Source organism: Myxocyprinus asiaticus, chromosome 14 (genome assembly GCF_019703515.2).
Source record: "Myxocyprinus asiaticus isolate MX2 ecotype Aquarium Trade chromosome 14, UBuf_Myxa_2, whole genome shotgun sequence".
NCBI lineage: Eukaryota > Metazoa > Chordata > Actinopteri > Cypriniformes > Catostomidae > Myxocyprinus > Myxocyprinus asiaticus.
In genome coordinates this window covers 29,004,581-29,028,205 of record NC_059357.1, presented here as the reverse complement: position 1 = coordinate 29,028,205, position 23,625 = coordinate 29,004,581, and the positions used below count along the sequence as shown (strand labels likewise).

Below are 23,625 nucleotides of genomic sequence, written 5' to 3'. Positions count from 1 at the left end.
GTCACACTAAAAAATGTATCGATTTCATTGCAATTGATGCTAAATACTAAACCAAGTAACATCTGCAAACAAATGCTAGATCTTTCTCGGAACTAACTTTGCATTTATGATATTTTAACTGGATGTAGTAAGATTCACACAGCAGAGTAACCACATGTGTAGTTCATCACATTAACTATGGACATGTTCCACAAAGTTCTACAACCTTGGTGTATTTTATTTTTTATTTTTTTATGAATACTTTGTTGATTTATTGTTTATTTGTGTGTCATTTGTTGGTTTGCTGTATGGCCACTGGGGTGTGTGTTTGTGTCAGGTGGGGTAGGTTAATGTAGTTTGATTCTGTTCCCTGTTATGTTTGTTTGATTTGTCATTGGAATCAATAAAATAAATGTAATAAAATAATAAATAAACAACAATCATAAAGTGTCCAAATGCTTTGTCTTAATTTTCTACTAAGTTTATTGTAGTGCTGTCAGTCGATAAAATGTAATCATGATAGTTAATTGCGATTTAATCACAGATTTTGAAAGTGCTTAAATTTGACACTAACATATTTTCTTGTCAAAATTAATCTATTTCCATCTTGGGAAAGAAAACAAAACAGCATGTAACAATATAATGCTTTAACTTTTTCCAGACAAAGCCTTTCACAACAAATGCACTAAAACAGCACCAATTTGAGTAACATTAAACATTTCCCAAAGTGTAAGTGGGAGGTTGACTAATTGAAAGAACTAGTTTTCCCATAGGTTGCATATTCATTGCAATGGGAATTAAATGTCTTAAACTCTCATCCATCCACAATATTAATCTGCTGGTAGACAGTGGCTATTCGCTTTGTTACAGCAATTGTGAAGCTAGTACATTTTCACATTTTTAATGTCCTGACTATACATTATGATCAGTTGAATGCCACTTTGATGAATAAAAGTACCACTTTCTTTCCATAAAGAGCTAAATCTGTACATTATTCCAAACTTGTGTGTGTAATAAATTATATATATACACACACTACTGGTCAAAAGTTTTGAAACATTTGACTGAAATGTTTCTCATGATCTTAAAAATCTTTTGATCTGAAGGCATCTGCTTAAATGTTTGAAAATAGTTTTGTAGACAAAAATATAATTGTGCCACCATATTAATTTAATTATAAAACTAAAATGTAATAAAAAAAAAAAAAAAAGTTTTTGAAATTGATGACTTGGACCAAATAATAAAGAAAAGCAGCCAATAAGTGCCCAACATAGATGGGAACTCCTTCAATACTGTTTAAAAGCATCCCAGGGTGATACCTCAAGAAGTTGCTTGAGAAAATGTCAAGAGTACATGTCTGCAAATTCTAGGCAAAGGGTGACTACTTTGAAGATGCTAAAATATAACACAGTTTTGATTTATTTTGGATTTTGTTTAGTCACAACATAATTCCCATAGTTCCATTGACGTTATTGCATAGTTTTGATGACTTTACTATTATTCTAAAATGTGAAATAAATTATAATAAAGAATGAGTAAGTGTTTCAAAACTTTTGACCGGGTGTGTGTGTGTGTGTGTGTGTGTGTGTGTGTGTATATATATATATATATATATATATATATATATATATATATATATATATATATATATATATATATATACATACACACACACACACACACACTGTACATCATTTTCCCCATTTTTACTTTATCACAAATAATAGCCTATTCTGTTATATTTCTCACAAAAAGCACCATGGTAATACACTTGTTTATTTATTTTCAGACATGGTCTGAGATAACCCAATGTTTTTGACGTGTCATAGAAAAACCATGGTATTTTTAAAGTACCTTGGAGTACCAGGACAGTATCATGAAATATGAACATGATCAATCATTCATTTGGCATTACCCTGGTGCACAATGCGAAGGCGCGATGAGAAAGTGCGAGGCGATGGACTGTGTTCCGTGAATGCTACAGGGTCCTTGAATAACATATAACATGCGTGTAAGGGCAGCCGGTGGAGTTTCAGGTGCCCCCTTAGGGTATGATGGTGCCCCCCTAGGGAGTTGGTGCCCTACGCAGACTGCGAAATATGTGTATAGGGAGCTGCGGTACTGTAGTAGCCTAATGGTATTTTTCTGAAAGTGATTAGTCTAATAGCTTATTAGTTTCAACAAAGCCAGACTGGCTTTGGCTGAACCAGACAGCTCCTTCAGTTTATGCCAATATTCTATAAAAGACGAATTGGCGACGCGATTTCCCCCATTATAATGAATAAATCTGTCTACACTAGTGTTGCAAGATGTCGGAAATGCGGTAGCAATCGAGTATTATTCTTTTGAACTTGCAGCACAATACATGGAGTGGACTTTTTATCTGACCTGTTACTCATCTGAGGTAACAGCACTTCGATGTCCGGGGTGAATTCAAAACTGCATTTTTTGATTTCTTGTGGGATTTCCCTGTGGGAGGGGACGCCACTCAAAAGCTCGTTCAAAACGAAAGTGCGAAAATTTATCTTTTCTCGGAGGGCCCTTCCACAAGACTGTTAGTGAAGGGAACATTCATACAGTAATTCCATGTTTCCTTCAGAGTACCCACTTCAAGGGCTCTGCAGTTCGGTGTAAGTATAGGGCATAGGGAGGATCACTTGCGATTGGAATCCGCCCCCAATCGCGCGCCCTTAAAGGCACCGCTTTTTCACTTATTAGTTCACTTATTAATCACTTATTAGTTTAATATGCCCACAATTTACAAAGAAATCTCAAAACACATTATTACTGTTATTGTGAGATTATGATGAAATTTTAATTTTGTTTTAACTATTTTAATTTATTTTTAAAATTTCTTTCCTTTTTCTGGACAACCAAAAGGCCACCTTTAGATTTGTGCATGCGCCCCTGCTGCCCCCTTTCTGTGCACAGATCAGTGCTGGCGCTGTGTCGGCTTGTGAAGTGTGTGTGTCAGTGTAATGACTCCGGGCGGACATATTACAAATGTTCCTCCCTCCACACCAGTGTTAATGCTGTATTAACGGTAAATGCGTTAATCGCGATTAAGAAAAATTAATGCGTTAAACTTTTAATTAACCGCATGCGTTAACGCGTTAATTCTGACAGCTCTAGTTTGTTTTATATTTTTGAAAACTAACAAACTTACTTTTGTGAAACATTTGGCTTGAATAAATATGTGCTGTATTTCTTGAATTCCACTTGGTTTAATATTTTGTTATAATACAAAGAATTTCATATATTTTGTGGCTTTAGTGTATAAACTTTTTGGGGCCATTGTATAAGATGAGGGTTAGGCTACTAGTTTTGTATGCGTTTTATATATGCAATGGTCTGGCTGTTCCTTGTCTTCCATCAATTGTCTCATTCAACAGGCATCAGCTGTTGGTGTTTTTTGTTTGTTTATAGAAAAACCCCATAATTGCTCATGTTGTTTTGTTTCTTTAATATAGGACAACATATGTTTATTGCATTAGAGTTGGGACACAGTGTTGGCTGTTTGTCACTATTCAGACCGTGAAATTGCATTATCCTTTACTAACTTGCTGTTAGCGCTTGAGTGAGTAATTGCCAAGCATTGATGGGAGTGTGTAGAGAGGAGATGGCCAGTGTCGGCTTAGAGAGTGTGTTTGGTTTGTGCTGTGAGAGCAGTCAGGGGCCCAGGAAGGGAGTTCTGATTGTTACATGACTTTTACATTTTAAACACTTTGAGGCAAAAGAGAGGGAGGAGAGCATTGATCATATGGGTCAAATTAATGTAAATTTATAACCATTTGGCATGTAATCCTATTTGGTTTGGTTTTTATTGATTACTCAAAGGGGAGAAAAACTAAGAAGGATGCCTCGATTAACTTGAATTCATGTTCTTTGGTATATCCTGGGAATATCAGGTTCTGTTTTGAGTGTCTACTTGTGACTTCCAATGGAAAGTCTTGTATTGATGTAAGGCATGAAACTGGGGAAAAATGAATGCAAAATTGTTCTAAATGTTTGGAGAGATGTCGTGTGAGACTGTCAAAATCTTTCTGGTCTCATGAACTCTGCAAGGATGACTACTGAGACATCTATGCCAAGGATCTCAAATGGGTTGCGATGATTCTGTTGAAGAGTTGCATCAAAATGTTCAACACAAACAGGAAATCCATTTCTTACTCATGTCAACAAACCACAAGTATGCTATGCTGCATAATCTCATAATTTCTGATTTCTCTGCACCATTAGCACTGCATTGAAGTAGACGGTTAGGCCTAAAAAGGAGAATTTGTGGGAGGATCGAGTTCTTGGTATATTGACAGTGTTGAGGGAGAGTTTGTGGGGAAAAACTGACAGGGCCTCTCTGTTAATGTTAATGACCTGTGGAATAATCAGGACTGAGTGTGAGAGAATTCTGCAGAGGTTTCTGCTCCAGGCTCCTCTTGTTTTATTCCAAGAATCAGAACTGGGGCCTAGCTGTCCCAGCATGTTTCATGCACCTTCTGTGCCACTTTCATGGGGCCTCTTTTGTCATGTACACTTTCTCCTCTCTTGTCTCTCTTCTTTATTTCTTGCTCTTTCTTTTGAACATCTCACCCACCTCTCATCATCTCTTTCTCTCTGCTATTGTGCAGGCGTATGACGTAAGTAGGGATAATGTACAGCCATTATTGCAAAATAAACCCGGGCAGGGGAATCGGGATCAAAACCTTGTATCATCCCGAAGGGGGCTAGTTTGCAATAATGACCAGCTGACTGTACATTATTGCACTTATTCAACCTGTTCTCATAGAATCATGTTATTGAAATTTTGCTAAATTAGTTTTACGTGGCTTGTTGTGTGTATCATGGCAGTTTTCTGGTGAAATGAATACTAAGAGGCGCTACTACAACAATCACTTTCATTCCATTTCACACAAATCACGAGTAAAATGCTATCTTATGACTTAAAAAAACCTTTTGCTATAACTAATTACTTGTAAGGCTATACATTTAAATTTTTGCATTACATAAACTACATTTGTAAGCTTGTTCAGGGGCTATCAAATTGTGCAATAGTTGAACTGATATTGTTGCGCTTCTGATGCAAAAGATCGAGGTATGAGTCCTGCAGAGCTCGCGACTTGACATTCAGATATATACAGAGTCGAAAGTGTCAGAACCACAAAATGACGTGGTTGCTTCAGCAGTTGCATTTTTCATGTCACATTTGTTTCTTTATGACACTGTCAGCTAGGCTTAGGGTAGGGAGGTAGGTTTTGTTGACCTTTTAACCTTAAAAGTCTGTTTCAGAGAATGTTTAGCTTGCTTATAGCGCCACTCAATGGACATTTTCACACTGGAACTGCTGTGGCAATGACCCACATAATCTCATTTTGCAAATATTTCGCCAGGGTCACAATTTTTATGAAAATTACATGGCGGCTTACCAATTACAAATATGAATGTGAAATATTGATTTACTTGAGTTACTTTTCTATTTTTTGAAGAGAAGCCAGGGAGTATGAAGGATCGAGACATGAATCTAGTGAAGTGTGGCCAGAGACACCAGGCAAATATACAATTTAGTGGTTTTTATACAACATTTTTAACCACACAATGATTTAAATAACATCAGAACCAAGTATTCCAGAGAGCCATATAATCCTAAATAATGGAGTGGAGCTGGTCAAAGGAAAGATGGCAGTGTAAAACTTTTAGTCATCCTTATGCCTTAGACTTAAAGGAATTTCTTGTTTCAATACAAGTTAAACATAAATCAACAGCATTTGTGGCATAATGTTGATTACCACAAAAAATAATTTAGACTTGTCTCTCCTTTAAAAAAAGCTAAAATCTGGATTACAGTGAGCCACTTACAATGGAAGTGAAATGGGCCAATTTTTGGAGAGTTTAAAGGCAGAAATGTGAAGCTTATAATTTTATAAAAGCACTTGCATTACTACTACTACTGTTAAAACTTGTGTATTATTTGAGTTGTAAAGTTGTTTAAATTGTCAATTTTCACAGTCATTTTAGGGTTTGTTGACATACATCGTCATGGTAACAAAGTTGTAAAATTGTCTAACTTTACACGGAAAATGTTAGTAAGTGATTTTGTCACACACTATAAATAATACTATACAATATTAACATGCATATTGTTTTGTCTTGTGGCTGTTTTTTTTTTTTTTTTATAGTTTCTGTTTCTCAATGTCCGTTCTATTTGTGTTCTTGCGTTATCTCGTGAACTTGTTTAACGTCATCACCCACTACCAAAAAAAGAAAATATTTACGAGGTTGTTGAACATATTGCAGCACATCTGAAAACTCGCATAGATGCATTTTACGTCTTCCAAGTTCACTCTTTCAAGGTAGTTAGACAAGACTGATTTTCCCAAGAACCCAATAATGTCCTCTTAGCATTGAGAAACACAGAGTGATTATTTTAACATTTACAGGCTAGCCCCATTCACTTCCATTGTAAGTGCCTCGCAATATCCAGATTTGTTCTTTTTTTATTTTAATATAAAGAAATGTAGGGGGAAGTCAAAAAACATTTTTGTGGTAATTAAAATTATGCCACACATGCTGTCGATTGAGCTTAACTGGTATTGAACCTGGAATATTCCTTTAAATTTTTACATTGGGCTCGCTGCAACCTGATTCCCATCTTGTTAGTTTTGTTCCATTTGTTTGAGGGGTTGTTTTCAATGCACTCAGTGTCATTGTATTTTCACTGTAACTTCCACATGTACATTTTTAGTTTTATGGGCAAGCAAGCGTCACACAATCTTGCATGTTTCCCAGCTTTTAACATTTTCATTATGTAGTGTTTTTGGGGCATATGAGCCCCTCTGCAAATAGTAGACTACATGTTATGCCTGTTCCCGTGTGACATAATAGAAATGCTGCCATGGCAACCAAGAGGACTTCAGAATGCAGCAGTTCGTCAGAGGTGGCGTTTCGAGTGCTGGGTTGTGTAAGACATTAGTGGGTTGATTAGGCAGCAGCTGAAGTGGCTCTCGCTGAGCTGCGTGTGAGGTGGCAAGGGTGATGTGTGGCAGTGCCACACAGTCTGAGCTTTTGTTCTTGGTTCAGGCAGGCTGACAGTGTGTCCTGGGCTCCAGTCACACCACCACCACAGCAGCATCTATCTGTTCTTCTTGCTTTGAATTAAATGCCTAACCTTTGTCACAAGCAAGTTTACAGGGAGCAGTAGGCTGTAAATGGGACACTAAGGGGCTGTTCAGACCAAACGCGAATGGTATGCGAAACGCTTCACGGTATACAATGCTAAATGTTTAAAATGGTAGTATGCTACATGATTTTGACCTCACTATGTTGCACATTTAATTCAGCTGGTATTTTTTAAGTAAATATGGTTATCTTGCCGTTGTAGTGCAATGTTGTGTAAAGTCTAAACTTTTGGCTGTCTGCTGGTCAAGAAATGTTGAAGACAAATTGCGAGCACTTAACTAAACCATAACCATAAAGGCACTTTAAAATCTACCTTACATGTAAATGTAAGGCAGATTTTAAAGGGATAGTTCATCCAAAAATGAAAATTCTCTCATTTACTCTCACCCTCAAACGAAGATTTTTAGAACAATATTTCAGCTCTGTTGGTCCGTGGCATGTGAATGGTGGCCAGAATTTTGAATGTCAGCATAAAAGTTATCAATAAGACTCCAGTGGTTTAATCTATGTCTTTAGAAGCTATATGATGGGTGTGGGTGATTAAATGGATCAAAAGTCTTGTAAATCTCCACTTTTACTTTCACATTCTTCTTGTTTTTGGTGATTCACAGGTAGGAGATTTTATATTAAAAAAGGACTTAAATATTGATCTGTTTCTCACCCACACTTATCATATCGCTTCTGAAGATATGGATTTATCCGCTGGAGTCTTATGGATTATTTTATGCTGCCTTTTTATGCTTTTTGCACCTTCAAGGTTCTGGCCACCATTCTTTTTCGTTGTATGGACCTACAGGGCTGAAATATTCCTCAAAGTCTTCATTTGTGTTCAACAAAAGAAATAAATTCATACACATCTGGGATGGCATTTTTGGGTAAACTGTCCCTTTAAAATCATGGGTTTATCACATATGTCACACTGTAAATGGAAGGTCAAGTTGAGTGCTTTTCATTATGGGATATGGTATTCCAACAGTATTTTATACTGGACAATTTTGCAAATGTAGTGTATACAATGTAGTAAACACAGTATACATAAAGCCAAGTATATCACATTATAACATGAAATATAGCAGTGTATATATAAAGAATAAATATAGTAGTATGCCATTTCAAATATACCCATGGTGTTTTTGAAGAGCTGCTCTCTTTCAGCAAAGTCTGCTGAATTCAGTTATTCTGTGGATGTCTCTTTCTCTCTGCAAATTTTGGCTCGTCTTACATGGACCAGATTTGACCTAGATATCCACCCTTTTGTTATGAGCGTGGAAGGCTGTGCAGATTGATAATGAAAAGCAGACTACAATAGCCATCTAGAAATAATTTGAGCAACAGCCTGTGCAAAAACCCCATTCAGCTTTGCCAACTGTTGAGGTAAAAACAAAGAGTTTGTAAGCGATTTCTTTTGATTCCGAAGACGTTGGTGATCAGATTGAGTGTGGGCCAATCAGAGCTCTTTTGTTTTCATTTGATTTCAGCTAATTTCTTTAGTGTTCAGATCTGTGGGTTGATTTAAGGTGATTTTTTTTTTTTTTTTTTTTTTTTTTTTTTTTTGCTTTCTCAATCCCTTCAGAGAAACCTCTTGGATATATTTCATAACTTTATTTTGGATTTATTCAAAATTAAGTCTTTACACTGTGCTGCTTCTTGATGTGTGAAGTTTAACACATGCAGTGTAGCATTGATTGACATGCTTGACCGGTTTCTCTCTGATGGAAACAAGCAGAAAAGCATGAACATGTGCAAGATATCATGATCCATCAATTAAAAAGCTGATGTATGACTAAACCAGTGTCTTAAAATTTAAATAAAAAAAGGTCATAATTTACTCGCCCCATTCGTCCCAGACCTGAACGGCTGACTTTCTTATGTGGAATCTAAAAAAGGAAAATAATAATGAATATCCCGGTCCATCTTTGCAGTACACTGGCAGTTCACAGAGACTAACTTTAAAACTTTAAAAAGGACCCAAAATGTCCATGTGGCTCATGGGTCATATTCAAAGTGTTCTGAAGGCATACGACTGGTTTTGCTGAGAAATTAGCCCAAAATGTGAGTTATTTTTCAATGAAAAATTCTCATGTTAACAGCTTCTCACTATCATTTGCCATTGTTTTGAAAAGACAGACAGGGAAATTCTGTAGTATTCTTCCTTTTGTGTTTGCACAAGAAAGAAAAAGAGTAAATGATGAGAGAATTTTTCTTTTTGGGAGACCTTTAAAGGGATAGTTCACCCAAAAATGAAAATTCTCATCAATTACTCACTCTCGTGCCATCACAGATGTGTATGACTTTTAGAAGTATAGCTACGCTTTGTAAGTCCACACAATGCAAGTGAATGGTGACCAAATCTTTGATCATGATTTCATGCTTGATTACACTCCCTACTAGGGCTGTCAAATTAAAATTCTAAATTCGAATACTCGTTGAATTTGAGAATTACACACATTCGAATGCTAAAACTGCGCATTTGAATTTTGGATGTGTGCCAAGCACTGGCGATGACTTCAGACCGATCGCATTCTTGCACTAAAAAAGGCTAGATGAAGGGCAACAAAATACAGTTTAACAGAAACCATGTGTCTGGAGACGTGTTTTAAAGTTCTGTTTAACTTGACATGGCACGAAACACTGAATAAACAAAAACAAAGCGAAACAAAGACATTCATCTAGCGTTTTTTACATAGAAAAACAAATGGTAAACTGGATGGTTGCAAAAGCGTTCGATGTGACAGTAGGTGGAGGTCTTTGGCCTTTGCCGAATACCACTGCTATCTTGGAATACAGCTGTAATTAATGAAAAATACTGTGGTATATTGCTGTTATTATGAAGTTTGAGTCTGCGGTAGTATATACTGTGGCACCAGTGCAAGTGTAACACCATGTTAATACAGAACTGCCTATTGAAGCGTTTCCCCCCTCATTTTAGTTTTGACTTAAAATTTGAGAATATGATCCGACTTTTTAAATTAAAGTGCATAAAATAAAAATGTAATTATTTTTTTTTTTTAACAGCCAGGAATGTTCTTTGCAATAATATAACACGGTGCTATATGGTTATGTATTCAGTGTGCCCTTTTGTGGACTAAGGAAATAACGTAAATTAAAAAAATCAGCTGACTTTAAAATTTGAATTTAATTTGAATTTCAAAAATTAAGGTAAAAATTCGAATTTAGTTTCTCTGCCCAATCGACAGCTCTACTTCCTACTGCTTGATGTTTGCGCAGAGCGCTAGATGGCTCTAGGAAGTGTAATCGAGCTTGAAATCATGATCGTGCCTAGAGACTGCAATGGAAAGATGTACAGTAAAAAAATAGTTATATTTTGGTCCTTTCTTACACAGAACAGATTGGATTGCTTCAGAAGACATGTATTAAACCACTGGAGTCTTTTGGACTAGTTTTATGCTGCTTTTTGGAGCTTGAAAGTTCTGGTCACCATTCACTTGCATTATATGGAGCTACAGAGCTGAAATACTCTACTAAAAATCTTCGTTTGTGTTCAGCAGAAGAAAGACATATAAATCTGTGATGACATAAGGATGAGGAGATGAGAGAATTTTAACTTATAGGTTTATTACATTTTTGGGTGAACTATCCCTTTAAGCTTTGTCACTTGGGGAAAAATTTACCTAGAACAGATATGCAAAACTGTTCAATATTCCTTCACTGCTCATTAAGATATGGTGCCCCTGGAGTGGAGATGACTGGACTTCATAAAGACACTGCTGCTGTCACACAAATACACTTCCTTCATGCACAGGTAAGCTTTTCAACTTTTTACTCATGTGGTGTATATTTGTACATTTGTGGCTTTTAACTGTAGGTGTTGGTGAGAATTTTATTGACTACATTATTTAGAGAGAGATTGGACTGTTTGATTTTTGCCATGTGGTGTGTTTTGTATTAACAGGGGAGGATACTTTCTCTATTGGATGACAACACCATTCACCTATGGGAGATCGTGCAGAGAGAAAACCACTCCCATTTGGTGGAGGTTCACAGCTTCACCCTGCCTGGCAGGCCAGGCATCGAGAGCACCAGGTCAGCCTTCCATGTATTTCCACTGACCACTTTTACTGTGTCTGGAGTGACCATTCTCCTCCAAATACCACTCTTTACTAGACACTTTACACTTTAAGCCAGTGTTCAGTGTTAAATTTTGAATTTTATGTCCAACGTTCCAAAACACTAATTACATTTTTATGTGGGCTTCACTGATGTTTCAAAAAGGTTCTTTGTTTGGTCCTACAAGAGATGATAGATAAATATTTTTCTAATGCTGGTGCTGTCTACCAAAATTTGCCTAGTGGTACCATTGACTGTGGCTGTGTCTCGTTTGGAAGGCTGCATGTTAGGTAGGACGTGTCCTTTGAAGGCTGCAGTATACTGAGTGTCCTCCTTTAAACAAGCCTGGTTTAAACGAGACGGCCTTCGTAGGACAAATGGAAACGGAACGTAATATGGTTGCTATGACAGCACGCCACTCTTTAACAAGTGCGAGCGCTTTGAGTGAGAAGGGAACAAAGTCCCTTTGGTAGGGAATGTATGAGGTACATTTTAGGAGAGTTATGATGTAAAGAGAAAAGAAAATAGATTTTTCAGGTGTACTTTTAGTCTAATACTTTAATTATATATTAATATAATTATACATATTATTATTATGTACTCTGCACCCATCTACTGAGGTACTTCAACTTGGGAATTAACATTACTTGCGTTTGAACATCATATTTATGGGTAAATTGGCGTCATTTTTTTTTTGTTGACATTTTCGTTAAAGCAAAGTATTGTGGGTTGTGAGTGCCCATGAAGGATACACCTCATGCATCCTCTGAATTTCCGTGAAAGAAGGTCACATTCGAAGGCTGCATTCGAAGTGTCCTACTCGCTTTTCTGAAACAAGACAGCCTCTGACGTATGCGGCCGACAAATGTGACCTCCGGAGGACGCAGCCTTCCAAACGAGACACAGCCCATGTTGTTCAGGCCATGAACTTCATGTCTTGCATTTTCTTCTGTAGCGCGACCCGTGTGACTGTTATGCTGTTGAAACTGAGCTGTGATCTTGCTCTGGGCACTGAAGGTGGAGGAGTGCACTTCTTGGAACTGCCCAGCTTCACGCTGCAGAACAAGTCCCTATTCCAGGATGAGATCATGCAGAGGTGAGGGCTGCCATTTCCCAATGCCTATTGTCTTCATCACAGGACAGTTCACACAGATGTTAGCATTTTAGCTGGCTGACTATGAAGTTGTAACATTCATCTTTTACTCAGCTGTGTATATGCAGAAAAAAATCTTTGAGTTGAAACATTTCTGTCATGTTCTATTTTTATCTGTCATATTTGTTTTCATAAGTACTAGGGCATCATTTAGGGACGTAGCATCCATTATAATAGTTTACACATGACAATGTATATATAATAGATTATTGACTTCAAGCGAGTGTGGTGAAATCAAGGGGTTCTAGGGTGAATGTTCTACCTGTCAATCAACCGCTGCGCTAAAACAAGATTTTTAAACATTGCTGGTAACGTGCGGCTTGAAAAGGAAATAACCATCCCATCGGAAAATTTGAAAAAAGCACATACATACATGCTTAAGTTCACTGAACTTTTTCAGTGTGCCTGATATCAACATAAAGTGACACGGATGAGAAGCACACAGCTATAGCTTAGTTAATGCATTAACTCCACTAGAATAACTGAAAATTCTGCTCTAAATTTCATGTTTGTGCTTAGATTAAATGCAAGTAAAAATGTGATGTGCAACATTTTTGTGCTTTCTTTTTGTCCTCATACTTTTTTTGCCCTTTAGTATCATGCAGTAACACACTTTCATAATGACTGATGTATGTAGTAGTGATGCAATCAGAGACACTTCACTTGAAATCCCAACACAAGTGGTCAAGACGCAAATTACCAGGTGTGGCGATTAGGGATGGGCATTTTGAGTAATTTTGTAGTCGATTACTCTAACACAGTAATCGATTACTTGAAATTTAGAATTTAAGTTCAACCTTCAACCTTTGAACCTGTTTTTCTTATTTAAAAATGAGCATAAACAAGATCTAGATTAAAAAATGACAATAAAATACAAAAACATTTGTACTCACACATAAAAAAACATACTTTCCATGTCTTTTAAAGCGATACAGTCACTTTTAAATAATGACAAACTTATTTTTGGGTGAACTAACCACAAGATTAAAGTGAGAGAAATAGTTTCATTGCTGAAGGCAATGTCACATACAAAATCAAATTGCAATATTCGAGTAGTGTTTTTACTTATTTAAAGCTGAACGAGTACTCTAATCGATTACTCGTGCACATCCCTAATGGCAATGGCACCTGTCCACTTGTGATCGGATCGCCCGAAAGCACCTTTGTTACCAGGCAATAAATATTGCGCACACACACACGCATGCAGCTGGAGAGTGATGTCCAAACTGATGCACTAGGTAAAAATGCTTTTCTTTAATCTGTCAAAATGATGGACAGCATTTGGAATTATCCATCAATGTTTAAAAAAATCAGTAAATTACAAATAATTTTTGGTTAATGCAACCCCTGTGTACATGCCAAACCACACATTTATCAAAGGGATAATTCACCTTCACGTCACCCTAAACCTGAATTATTTGTCTCTTTCTGTGGTACAAAAAAAGGAGTTATTTTGCAGAATACCCAGGCTCCATACACTGAAAGTGGATGGTGACCATTAGCAGCGACATGATGGCTTTGTTTGAGGAACAGGCTTACGTTTAAGTTGTTATTCAGTTAAATCTTACTGAAAGTTTAAGTGACATGTTCAGTAGATGATGACATTTTAAAAATGTTGTGAACTATCCCTTTAAACCATTGGCTCTAATTGAATTTCTCTGAGGGTCTTGTGGCAAATGATTCAGTATTTTTCAGTGTCTTTGCCTCTGTGGCTCAGGAGCGATACTCTAATAAAGATGGCTGTGCAGACAGATTCCACAGCTTGTGCGCTTACCTCATAAAACAAGCATTTGGGGACTCCCTCCCCATCAGAGAAGACTGTGCATGAGGTTAATGAAGCTGCACCAAGACCTTTTATTTATTGTCTTTTCCTCTTTTGGCCTGACACTCCAAGGGTGGTTTTGTCACACAGTTCAAGGACACTTTGATCTAGGGAAGGATCCTTCCTAAATGCCCATTCTTGCCCCCAGTGGTGGCTGTCAGTTACTCTGTCAGGATAGCTTTATGCAGCTCACATTTCTGTCCCACTGCCAAGGTACTGAGTTCACTCCTCAATGGGTAGACGTTTGCAGTTTTGAATGGCCTCTATCTGATGATTCGATGAGATCTACAGTACTGTGCAAAAGTTTTAGGCACTTGTGAAAGATGTTGCATAGTGAGGATGTCTTCAAAAATAATGGCATAAATAGTTTTCATTTATCACATCATGTCATACAAAGCCAGTAAACATAAAAAAAGCTAAATCAATATTCGGTGTGACCACCTTTGCCTTTAAAACAGCACCAATTCTAGTAGGTACACCTGGACACAGTTTTTCTTGGTTGTTGGCAGATATTCTTCTATATATTTAGGTTGTCTCAATTGCTTCTGTCTCTTGTAATCTCAGACTGACACGATGTTCAGTGGGGGGCTTTGTGGGGGCCATGACATCTGTTGCAGGGCTCCCTGTTCTTCTATTCTAATATTTTCTATTTGCAAAAGTAATGTTTGGGAGTCTAATATTTATATTTCCTACTGACACACTAAAGCTGAAGATATAAATAACCATCTTAAGACAAATGCTTTTGTGAAACATCTTATGTGCCTAAGACTTTTGCACAGTAATGTATAAGCAGTGGCAGAAACCTTTTTTTGCTAATGGGCAATATTTGAACCCTGGAATTTTTTTTTTTTTACAGGAGAATTTTTTTTACCTTTTTATGAGAGCATATTTTTATAATATACAACAGAGTGCTGTGTCTGTCATACCTAAACGGATAGTTCATGTAAAAATGAAAATTGTCATCAGTGGTCATGCAGTGAAAGGTGACTTGGGCTAACATCTACTTTTGTGATCCATGAAAGAAAGAATGTCATATGGGTTTGGAACAGCATGATGGTCCGTGAATGATGACATACGTGTCATTTTTCTGTGAACTATCCCTTTTAATTGACTCAGTTAACTGAAATGGTAACTGGTGTGTAAGTCACAACTTGATAGGCCTAGAACAGAATAGTATTTAATGTATCAAATGTTAGATAACAGGTTAAAAAACAGGAATCCTCATAATTTTATAGGGCTGATTATCGATACAGATTTCCCAATTTGATTTGATTTCGATTCACAAGCTCTTGATTAGATTTTGATACGATTTTATTCCATTCTGTTTCATTTGTATGTTTTTCAGTTATAATGCCTATTTTATTTACATGCTGTATTAAATAAATTCTCTCTTGGCAAATGCTCTCTCTCTAAATTATACAAGGAAACTTATAACTTGGTACATTACAAAAATATTAATATATTAAAAATAACAAAAAGGCCCAAACTGTGTAGTTCAGTTGCTGTTTGTTTAACAGGCATAATAATCAAGACAACCAAAAACGAAAGTAAATTTGAAAGTAGATCTTGGTGTTTAAGAATCAATATCGGGATCATTCAAATGAAAAATTGGGAAATCAATAATTTTACCCAGCCCTGTCATTTTAAATATCTGCCATTTTTGCCCCAAGCATTTTGAGATGTGATTTAAATGTAACTACTCACTTGTCATTATACAAATATTTATAAATATTTAATATGTCACCCGTTATGAAGAAATTTGTTTTTTCCAGTCACCTGTCATTATGTCTGTAAATTTAAGGCAGGAAATTACACTAGCTAGTCATCTTACTCTTTTAAAGCTGTTGTTTAACTGTGAGATAAATTACAGCTTTGCCAGTGTGCTCTGTTGCAGATATAGCCTGGGTGGCTAAATGTGGCCCTCATCTGCTTCTGAGAGACCTTGAACTGCTCATTAACTGAGCACAATTTAGAGTAATGGGCATCCTATCTGTGCCACTGGTAATAAGTATGTGTCAGCCAGGAAACTACTGAACAAAATGCTATTGTGCCAAGAGCCAAATCTCTTGGGACCCAGCCGAGAAGGCATTTTAAACCAGAGGATATAAGCTTTGCACACTCATATTTGGGAATCACCAGGATCCAGGATGCTAGAATATACTCTCTTAGCTTTGTTAGAAAAAACATAGCTTACTTTGTTGTGATTTGTTTATCTTTAAGGTATTATATTTTTCTTGCAAACATGAAACCTAATATGCAACCACTGTGGTCCAACCATCCTCACGTAATCTCTCAAGAGTCTGTGGGTATTTAAAAGCAGAGCTGATCTGTTACTGTTGAGTCAGCTCTGCTTCTAAATGCAATCTAAAATGTTGCTCTATTAATTACAGTTTGAAAGGCAAACACTTGATTGAAATCCCTCATGCTAATTTTTATTTTTCTTCTTGCACTTGAGCTTCAATCACTTAACATAGATTCTGTTTGAATTATAAGTAGATAATTTCAGCCTTTAGGTGTGCTGTGCACTTTCCATTTTTAAAAGATTTACAAATGCTATTACATTTAAGTTTGTAAAAGCTCTCACTCAGTACATTAATATGCACTTTAAAAGTTTGATTTCAGTCTGACTAAAGCAATTATTGGGAAAATGTAATGTAAGCGCTTTAGTCTGACTGAAATCATACCAGCCTGATTTTTTTTTTTTTTTTTTTTTTTGCAGACTAACAGACCTAGGTAATGTGAATTTGTAGCTCAGCTTCGTCCATCAAGAATACACAGTTATCAGACCACACATGCTCTGAAAGACAGAGGTGATGCGTGATGTATATTTAACACTTTCTCAGCTGATTTCCTTATTTTAAATATTCGATAATGCACTGTGTTTTGTATACTAGGGCAGATGGCTGAAGACTGTAGCTCGACTATGCAAAAACCCACACTGTCTTTCAGGAAATGCAAAACTAGTTTTGTATGTATTCTGACAATTTTTTGGTATGAATTTTCCTTTAAAAGCCCCAAAGCCCCAAAGGTTTAAATTTGTTTGTGTGAAATTGTCTCTTGTGGCTGTTCTCATCCAAAGCCAAGCCACGAAACAGCTACTCTAGTCCATCTTTTCCATGTGATTTTCCTCTCTCCTCTCCCCCCTTTCATGGTTACATCTCATTCTGACTCTGTGGGTGTACAATGCACATTCCAGCTCTTGAATCCATGCCACAGGCACAGAGGAATCCCGGACTGTGGCTTTTGATTGGTCATCATTTCTATCTAGCTTTCAAACTGAATTTAAGCTTGTCAGCATCTGATAATGTCTACTTCTGCAATGTTACTTCAACACATGAACCACTTATATAAAATCACTTTCTTGAACTTTATATTTTCTTTCTGTTCCACTCTTTAGTCTTTTCAAGCATGAACCAAAGCAATGGTTACCTAATGTTTGATACACTGTTCACAAAGCTTGGAGATTGATTTGTTCTTCACACAATGAACCTTGAGATCTGCGCATTTTTCAGAAGTGCTCCATGTGAAATTTATTTCCACTCAAGCCTGCATTTGATTCGGGTGAGAATAAAAGTGTTGACTAAAGTTTTGCAGTGATGTTATTGAGGCTTTCTGTAACCTCAAATGTGTATTTCAGCTTTGTGTTTGGGGAGCAAAGTGGTGTGTACTCAGACTTTTGGTTTTTCGGCAAACAGGAGTGCAATTGAGCAGCACTTCACAGAGAATAAATCTTCCAAATGTTCCCTGGTGCAGCATTGTGCTCCGTTTTGTCATCTGTCTGTAGTTGTTGTGGATCTTCCTCTGCTTTACTGCTTCAGATTATTAAAATCTTGCTGTTTGCAATGATCGTCACATGTCTGGTTATTCCCCTCTTCAGCGTTCCAGAGGAGTACAAGTGTGGAAAATCACTGGGGCCTGTGGAGTCTCTGCAGGAACATCCAAAGGACTCTATTAAAATCCTCATTGGATACAGTAGAGGTCTGGTTGTACTCTGGGACCTTAACAGGCGACATGTAGACAATGTCTTCCTGGGAAAGCAGGTGAGAATGTCCATATGTGTTTAAGTTCATCGTCTCCCAAAGGCTTTCAACACAACTCTGGGTTAATTTGGTTTGTGCACAGAATTGAAAATAGAAACACAGACATCAGGTTTTTTTTTGTTGTTGTTATTAACAGTTTTTATTGATTCCATCCACAAACAGACAAATGCAACATAAAATATGGACTCAATTATATACATTAAACCCCTTCACCCGAACATGACCGCCCCATTGCCTAAGATGCAGAGTCTGGGGCAAAATGAAAATTGAGTATCCCAATATGTCACACACAAAGCTCTGAACCCTCAACCAAAATTCTTGGATCTTAACACATCCCCAAAAAACATGGGTTGTGTACCCGTCTTCTGATTGACATCGCCAGCAGGTGGGTGTGTCTTTAAGACCAAGCCTATACAATCTAGAGGGTGTCCAATAGAAACTATGCAAAATCTTAAATTGCATCAGACGCACCCTTGAATCTCTAGATGTAGACTTGACGTTTTTTAGAATCCAAGCCCACACTCCCTCCTCCAATACCAAGTTTAAATCTTTCTCCCATAATCTCTTGAGAGAAGTTGAAGCTCCGTCCCTCAGACTTTGAATTAACAGGGAGTAATACACTGATGCCTCGTGACCTTTTCCAAAAGCAGTAATCACCACTTCTAGAGTATCCCTCAATGACTTCTAGAGTGGCCCTCAATGACTTCTGCCCCATTGCTCTTACTCCCATCATTGCTAAGTGTTTTGAGAGGCTGGTCCACCTGAAAACATGCCTGCCTCCAACACTGGATCCATATCAGTTCGCCTACAAACCCAACAGGTCAACTGAGGATGCTATTGCCTCAGCTCTTCACTCCGCCCTGACTCACTTGGACAAAAACAACACATACTGTATGTCAGGATGCTATTCATTGATTTCAGTTCTGCCTTCAATACTGTGATCCCATCCAAGCTGATCTCCAAGCTCACTGATCTTGGCATCAGCCCCTCCCTCTGCAACTGGACCTTGGACTTTCTCACTAACATACCACAGTCTGTTAGGATCAGCAACCACAACTCCTCCACCCTCACTTTGAACACTGGTGCACCACAGGGCTGTGTGCTGAGTCCAATCATCTACTCCCTCTTCACCCACAACTGCATGGCTCCAACTCCATAATCTAGTTTGCAGATGACACCACGGTGGTAGGCCTGATCTGCGGCGACGATGAGACGGCCTACAGGGAAGAGGTACAGCACCTGGCAGTGTGGTGTGCCAACAACAATCTCACACTCAACACCCAGTAGACCAAGGAGCTGATTGTGGACTACCGGCAGACTATGAAGGGCCACACATACACTCAAAAATCAAATCAAAAAAATCAAATTCAAAATCACTTTTATTGTCACACAACCGTATGCACAAGTGCAACAGTGGGTAAAAGTCTTGGGTGCAGTTCCGAGCAACACAGCAGTCATGACAGTGATGAGACATATAGCAATTTACAATAAACATCAGATTTACAGAACACAATTTACATATCTAATATACACATAATTACACAACACAGTAATATACAATGTACAGTATAGAACACACATACACATAGAATACACATACAATAAAAATAATATATAAAGTATATATAAAATATACAGTAGGTTGTATTGTACTGTATTGACATTCAGGCTTTTGGTTGATTAGTCAGGTGTTATAATAATTAATTAATTTAAAAAACAATTTTGTTATAATTTTACTTATTTATCACACATTATACATTTGCACATATACAGTGAAATTCTTTTTTTTCACATATCCCAGCTAAGCTGCGGTCAGAGTGCAGGGTCAGCCATGATACGGCACCCCTGGAGCAGATAGGGTCAAGGGCCTTGCTCAAGGGCCCAACAGTGGCATCTTGGCAGTGCTGGGGCTTGAACCCCTGACCTTCTGATCAGTAACCCAGAGCCTTAACCGCTGAGCTACCACTGCCCCTAAAAGTTGCCAGTGTGTTGTTAAGAGAGAATATAATTTATGACAGTCCGGTGTGAGATAATAAGATTAATAAAGTGCAGTGCTGATGTATGTTGATTGTGAGAGATCAAGAGTTCAAAAGTCTGATTGCATGGGGGAAGAAGCTATCATGAAGGGTCCTGATGCTGCGATACCGCCTGCCTGATGGTAGCAGTGAGAGCAGCCCATGGCTCGGGTGGCTGGAGTCTCTGATGATCCTCCAAGCTTTTTTCACACATCGCCTGGTATATATGTCCTGGAGGGAGGGAAGCTCACCTCCGATGATGTGTCTGGCAGTTTCCACCACGCTTTGCAGGGCTTTGCGTTTGTGGGCGGTACTATTGCCGTACCAGGCAGTGATGCAGCCAGTCAGGATGCTCTCTACAGTGCTGGTGTAGAACCGTGTGAGGATGTGGTGGTTCATTCCAAACTTCCTCAGCCGTCTCAGGAAGTAGAGGTGCTGATGAGCCTTCTTCACAACGGCCTCAGTGTGGATGGACCATGTGAGTTCCTCTGTGGTGTGGACACCGAGGAACTTGAAGCTGCTGACTCTCTCCACTGGTGCTCCTCTTACAGGCAGAAACTGAAACAGGAAGCACCCACCCTAAAAATGATCCAGCGCTGGTCAGACCAATCAGATTCTACGCTACAAGACTGTTTTAATCGGACTGGGAGATGTTCCGGTCTGTCTCTGATAACGACATTGAGGTTTACGCTGATAGCGTAATGTTTCATCAGAAAGTGCGTAGAGGACGCTGTTACTACCAAAAGGTGAGCTTCCCTCCCTCCAGGACATCTATTCTAGGCTGTGTGTGAAAAAAGCTTGGAGGATTATATGAGACTCCAGCCACCCGAGCCATGGGCTGCTCTCACTGCTGCCATCAGGCAGGCGGTATCACAGCATCAGGACCCGTACCAGCCGACTTCATGACAGCTTCTTCCCCCAAGCAATCAGACTTTTGAACTCTCTTGATCTCTCACGATCAATATACATCAGCACTGCACTTTAATCTCACACTGGACTGTCATAAATTATATTTTCTCTTAACAACACACTGGCAACTGTCTATCAACTGACAGCCTGAATGTCAATACAGCACAATACAACCTACTGTATATTTTATATATACTATTTTTATTGTATACTGTGTATTCTATATTGTATGTGTATTCTATGTTGTGTGTATTGCATACTGTACATTTGATATTATTATTTGTATACTGTGAGTAATCACGTGTATATTAAATATGTAAATTGTATTGTGTAAATCTGATGTTTATTGTAAATTGGTATGTCTCATCACTGTCATGACTGCAATGTTGCTTGGAACCGCACCCAAGACTTTCACCCACTGTTGCACTTGTGTATATGGTTGAGTGACAATAAAGTGATTTGATATTAGTCAAAATCAACCTTTGCCCCTGAATTTCTTCTAAAACTATAATGACTCTTCCTAATTTATCATTAATCTGTTTGAGACATTTGAATTGTAGATGCTTTCTTATCAATGTAATGACTCCCCTGCTCTTACTTGAGCCAGCACTAAAAACATGTCCACCCCATATCTTCCGAATTTTTTTAGCTTCCCTAAACACAATATCATATTTCTTATGTTTAAGAAAAGAAATAACCTTCCTTTTTATGGGGTGCCTCAACCCATTCACATTCTCCGTGGAGAGAGACAATCCACTCATATAAACAATTGACATTTTGACATATTAGAAAAAATAAATTGTGTGTCAAAAATAAAATTATAAAGCCCACATTCCATCATTAGTGCAACAATCAAACCCCGAACGTCCCCCTAACAAAAAACACAGAAAAAAGAAAAACATGCGCATTAACCCCGTGCACGAAATCACCAACTGGCGTCCATCTCTCTAAACTCAAACAGTCCATGTACGCCTACGAGAGACCCCACGACAACTCTGCCGTCGGATTGCTCAAGTCTGGTGCTTCTATACAAATTTTGTGATACAGAATTACACAACAGAAAATAATCTATAAAACAAATTCCTGCCAATAGGAGGCATAGGCACAAAGAATGTGTAGATTCATCCACATAACTGTCCCGAAGGTGTGTTCCTCCACAAAGCAAACTCCAGCCGCTAGGCATAACCAGCACAAAAAGAAACAAAAAAGGCACTCAGTTTCCTTGGACAGTCAAGTGAATGTTCAGTGAGTCAGGCCCACTCGGCTGCATAGAGAGCATCACACAATGACTTACTCATTCCATTGACTTTATGAAGGACATCGCTTGCTGTGGGCATGTAAATATTTTGCGGCCATTCTTAGTATCTATTCTCAATTTGGCGGGGAACATCAGAGCAAAAGCGACCTTCCGTTGATGTAAGAGTTTCTTGCATTCCTTGAATCGATCATGTTTCTCTCGTCGAATTTGCAAAGTCTGGGAACAAGAAAATGCTGTGGTTCTTCCAAGAAAGCCTTCCATTACTCCTCGCCTCGCATAATATGAGATCTTTATCTCAGAAATTTGGCCAGAATTGATCAGGGCCTGTCTCACTCAGCGGATCTCCGAGCAGGAACTTTGTGAGCTCGCTCGATTTCCAGCTTATGACCTGTTATGTCGAGCAAACTCGGGAAGAGCCCGTCTAGGAATTTCACCATATCTCGGCCTTTTTCGTCCTCAGGAATTCCAACAATTTGGACCTTGTTTCACTGTTTACGATTCTCAAGGACTTTTCCCAGATTCGCTCCAAGTCTGCCTTGGTCGCTAGTGGGTTAGCAGCTAATTTCCTCTCCGATGACTCCAGATAATCGATCCGTTTCTCAACACCTGCCATTCTTGTAACCATCTCAGTGAATTTAGTATCCATGGCAGTGATCGATCAACGTATTACAGCAAGATCCTCCATGTCAGCAACGACCTTCGTCAGCATTGCCAGCATGTTCAACAGTTGACGCTGAATCTCTTTCACCTCGCTGGTAAAATTGAGTCCCGGCTTTCGGCCTGCAGTTCAGGGGCTTCAGCTTGAGCACTTAAGTGTCTTTTAATGTCTCCAGAGCCTGAGAATTTCGAATTCTTTGATATATTGTCTACCTAGAACAGTTAAGAATCAGAGAGTATTGAATCTCACCAGTTTATGACATTTAAAAAGTATTAAAACTAGCAAAGTGCGCAGAGCTCGCCGTTCACACGTCCGACCCTCGCATGGCGCAATGCGACTCTCAGACATCAGGGTTTTAAAGCCTGTCTGCAAATGTCACATAATTGTTAGTGCACACTCAAGATATCTCGCTCCCTACTGTCTACATAGGCAGCTGTTGACCAATTTGGAGCACTCTTGAAAATTGGAGTTTGACGTTAGCCTTTTGATAAACTAAACTGCGAAACTCTTAGGCTACATCCACATTAATCCATATACATTAGAAAATGTTTTT

The 23,625-nt window shown here is 38.2% G+C and overlaps 1 protein-coding gene across 3 annotated transcripts in view; it reads left to right on the top strand.

Annotated features, from left to right (window-relative positions):
• The window catches only part of LOC127451335 (lethal(2) giant larvae protein homolog 1-like), a 73,867-nt gene that overhangs the window by 16,888 nt on the left and 33,354 nt on the right, over positions 1 to 23,625 (top strand). For all 3 annotated transcript variants that reach the window (XM_051715930.1, XM_051715928.1, XM_051715929.1), the window contains exons 3-6: positions 10,831 to 10,912; positions 11,063 to 11,193; positions 12,173 to 12,313; positions 18,070 to 18,232. In XM_051715930.1, the coding sequence (XP_051571890.1) occupies positions 10,831 to 10,912; positions 11,063 to 11,193; positions 12,173 to 12,313; positions 18,070 to 18,232 (517 nt within the window). The remainder of the gene's footprint in view (positions 1 to 10,830; positions 10,913 to 11,062; positions 11,194 to 12,172; positions 12,314 to 18,069; positions 18,233 to 23,625) is intronic.